The 3,736-nt window shown below is 37.4% G+C and overlaps 1 protein-coding gene across 1 annotated transcript in view; it reads left to right on the top strand.

The window, feature by feature from the left end:
- The window catches only part of KIAA1328 (KIAA1328 ortholog), a gene marked incomplete at its 3' end in the record, with an annotated part of 100,925 nt that overhangs the window by 6,330 nt on the left and 90,859 nt on the right, over positions 1-3,736 (top strand). The window contains exon 2 of the mRNA XM_010181460.1: positions 277-353. Within this exon, the coding sequence (XP_010179762.1) occupies positions 277-353 (77 nt within the window). The remainder of the gene's footprint in view (positions 1-276; positions 354-3,736) is intronic.

Raw genomic sequence — 3,736 nt, 5'->3', positions numbered from 1 at the left:
CTCTTGGAATTTTAGGGCTGTTTGCAGTGGAGTTTCTTTTGTTTGCAGTGCTAATACTTTTATTGTATATTTTTGATGTGTTTCCTTTTTTAGTTATTATAGATTAATTTATGTTACTGTTTTTAGTGCACTGTATGTTGTAAAACATACAGAATATGCGGCATGATTGGAGTAATGTTTGTACTGAAATCTGAGGTTTTGTGTGTCTCTCTGCTTGTTATTTTCTTATTGTGAACCTTAACGGTGGATTGAATTTTTTGCAATTATTTTCCTTAGGTTTTGATGTATTCCAGTGAAGTTGACAACCCTTATATTACTGCCATAAGAGCCACAGAAAAGGTATTCAATGTCTTGTAAGAGACCACTTTAGTGTATCTCACTGAAATGCTTGAGAATATACAAGAATTTATATTCTAAAACTATAATTCAAGGCTTGTCATTATTGCTTGTCTAGGCAATAATTATAGGCTTGTCATCACAGAAAGGCACCTTCACACATCTTTAATTTCTGTAACTAGTTTTAATAATTTCCCTGGGACCATCCAGAAAATAGACCTTTTCTCACTTACATCCTGGTTATGCAGGTCAAATTGATTTATTTTTTACCATCATATTTTTTTTTGTGATCTGGATAAGCATACATAAACATGAAATTGTGGATATTAAACTGTACCTAGCATTTTATGTTCTTGCCTATGCAACCTCTTCCCTTTTCAGAGGATGAACCATAAAAACAACTTGATGCATAACTTTACTTTCTGGACATAGTCAGCGCTGTGCAATTTAGCTTCCGAGTATAGAAACTTCTGTAATTCTAAGAATTTTTCAGGTAGTAATAATGTAATATAGAACTCTACTTGAACAGGGAAATTAGTGTTTGTGTTTTTAATTGCAAAATTACCCTAATTTTTTCTGAGGAAGAGTGGTAGTGTTGTTGAGGGGTTGGGAAATCCCAGGGGTTATTTTTGTTGTTTGTAGTTGAAGCAAACAGTACGGACCTTTGATTTGTATACATTGTGGTTTTTCCCTTCAGTGATTATAGAATTAGAATGGCGATGTGTATGGGTGTCTCTGTATAAATGTTTCATGCTTTATGAGAACATACAGGGTAACTGAATTAAAATAATGTAGTTGAAGCTTCATTGAATGGTCAGCTTCTTTTGAAATATAATGAGGAGATGCAGTAACTTCCACTTCGTGTGTGCAAACAGAAAATGTGTGTATGGAGCCAATGTGTTTGTATCTGTACTAAACTTCGTATACTGTCTTTACTCAACCTTTTGACTGTATTTGAATCATCACCGTCTAATTTCTGCTTTCTTGTAACTAATTTACATAATGCTGCTGCTCACTTAAAATCAGCTCATTCTAAGGACTGGTATAATGTGTTGTGCTAATCTAGGTCCTTTCGTTCAAGGAGATCAGAGTGGTTTGCAACTGCTCATAATTCTGTCCTCATCCTGTGAGCTAAAATGTATTGCTGCCATCTCATCTTCATAAAAATGAATTAAAAAATTAAGTAGAAATTTAAGAATTTGTTCAACATATTAAAGGAAGGCTGTAGCAGAGCCCTGTTTAAAACTTGGATATCTTTATTCTGGCACTTGAGTTTTACTTTGTTTTTTGTCTACTTTCTGAGCTTTCACAGTAAGGACTCTGGGTGAAAACTGGCTTTACTGAAGGCAGAAGGGCTAGGACTTCATTTAAAAACATTGGAAGATCAGTTTTACTGCCAATTAGAGCAACTTGCAGTAGTCTGTATTAAAAAAAACCAAACCTCTTGCTCACAAAAAGAGCGAACTTCAGATTCCCCTTTCTGTATTTTTTTTCAAGTCCCTAAGTTCTAAAGAAGCTTTAGTTGTATTAAACCTGCTTGTGTCAAACTGAATCTTTTTGCTACTTGCGAGAACCTGTCTGACAATGGTTTTGCAAGTTACTGCTGCTTTTGTCTTCCTATGTGTTCATTTCAGACTCGGCCTTAATCTCCTTGTGGAACATCCAAGCGTTTTCCCTTTCTCTGCTCAAGGACGTTATTTCCTCAGACAGCTTTAAGGTCTCTACAAAATCAAATGGTGAAAATTGAAGCACTGTCTTTTGCCATTTCCATGTTAAGTATCTGTTTGGATGTGTGGATGCTGATATTTTATCTTGTTCTTGAACAACTTTATATTGCAAACTTGATTTGTTATCTAGCTGAGATACAGCAAGTAGAATATGGTATCTGTCACCTTTGGCAACATGGCCTTTCTGAGTAGGTGTATGAATTTACATCAGAGAAAATGTCTTAATGTCTGCATGCTGAAACTTTCCTTTTCCAGGAGGGAACTCTTTTTAAAGCACAGAGGAAGCTGAGGGACATCTTTTCTGGTTTCTGTCTAGCAATCCTTGGTAACCTTCCCTAAATGAAGCTAAATGTCCAAGAGCATGTCTGCCAGAGTCAGCTTGCTTTCTGTGTTAATCACTGCAATTTTTTTGGCTGTTAAGAAGTGGGTTTTGTTGACTGGTTGCAGTCTTTTTTCTCTTGCTGTTTTTCTGTTTGGGTTTTGTTTGTTTCTTGTTTTGTTTTTATTGGGTTTTTTTTTTCTATTAGAAAGATGGTATTCCTAACTCTGTAGGAAAATTGTGTAAAACGGATGGCTTATTGCTAATGATTCTGGCTACTCTATTGAGTTGCCCCTCCACCTTCCATCTTCCAAGTGTTTAGGATGTACTTTTGTAATTTTTCTTTGTACATACAGTTCTGTATTCTTGCAATGATTAACAAGCATTGCCAAGGGAAGGAAACAAAATACTCAAGTACCAGCAGGGAGGGGTTTAGGAGGAAGGCTGCTTGGTTGATGGGACGTGCGTAGAGTTCTGTTTGAGCTGTAATTAAGTAGCGAGAGAATTGACCAAGTGGAGCTACCATTGGCAGATAGATTTGGGTGAGGTCCAGGCCTAACAGAACCCCTAAATTGTGAGGATCTAATGAAGCACTGCTAAAATGCAAAAGTTCCAGTTTGGCAGATGGAGAGAGGTAGTGTTTTCAGGGTATTTAGACAGTAAAAGGTATGAAAAATTTGAATTATCTTTTAAAATTGACAACAAATTCTGTGCAGAACTTCTTCACAGTATCAAAACTCAAGAATAATTAAGTTGGCCTGGCCCACGTGTGAGCAGGGAGCCAGTTGTGGATAAAAAGTGGTCAGAACTTTGGTCCTCTTTCCTTGACAGCAGGGCAGGGCCTCCTTCCTGTTGTTAAAGCTTGTTTGTGTGGAGAATTCAAATGAATTCCTCTTTGTGTTTGCTGAAGCCCATGAGGATGAAATTTCTGGCACAGAATTGGAGCGTTTGAGGTTGTTTGAGAGTTCAAATGAAAATGTGCCTAAATTCTTTTGTTAGCAGTTCATCTGTGCAAATGCTGGGGACAGTGACATCCACAGATTCCTTTCACGTAATGACATCCCTCTGTTTTTTAATGCCGAAGCTGTATCTGGCTGCTGAAGGCTTCGGAGATACTAAAGTCGCAGCCAATCTTGTTTTGGAAGCGGGAGTGACACCTGATGTCAACACAATGAAAATGATGAGGATGAAAGGATATTCTCTGAACAGCAAGAGATGCAGGAGAGTAGTCCATCCTTGTGCCCTCTGCCTTTCTGTGTGGGTTATTCTCACAGAAACTCTAAAGCACCAGAAGTGAGAAATTACTTGTGTGTGTGTGGAAATGATCAGGCTGCCCCGGTTAAAAGTACAGTTC

Source organism: Mesitornis unicolor, unplaced genomic scaffold, assembly GCF_000695765.1.
Source record: "Mesitornis unicolor isolate BGI_N332 unplaced genomic scaffold, ASM69576v1 scaffold21493, whole genome shotgun sequence".
NCBI classification, from domain to species: Eukaryota; Metazoa; Chordata; class Aves; order Mesitornithiformes; family Mesitornithidae; genus Mesitornis; species Mesitornis unicolor.
The sequence above is the reverse complement of the archived record's forward strand: the minus strand, read 5'-3'. Positions and strand labels throughout refer to the sequence as shown.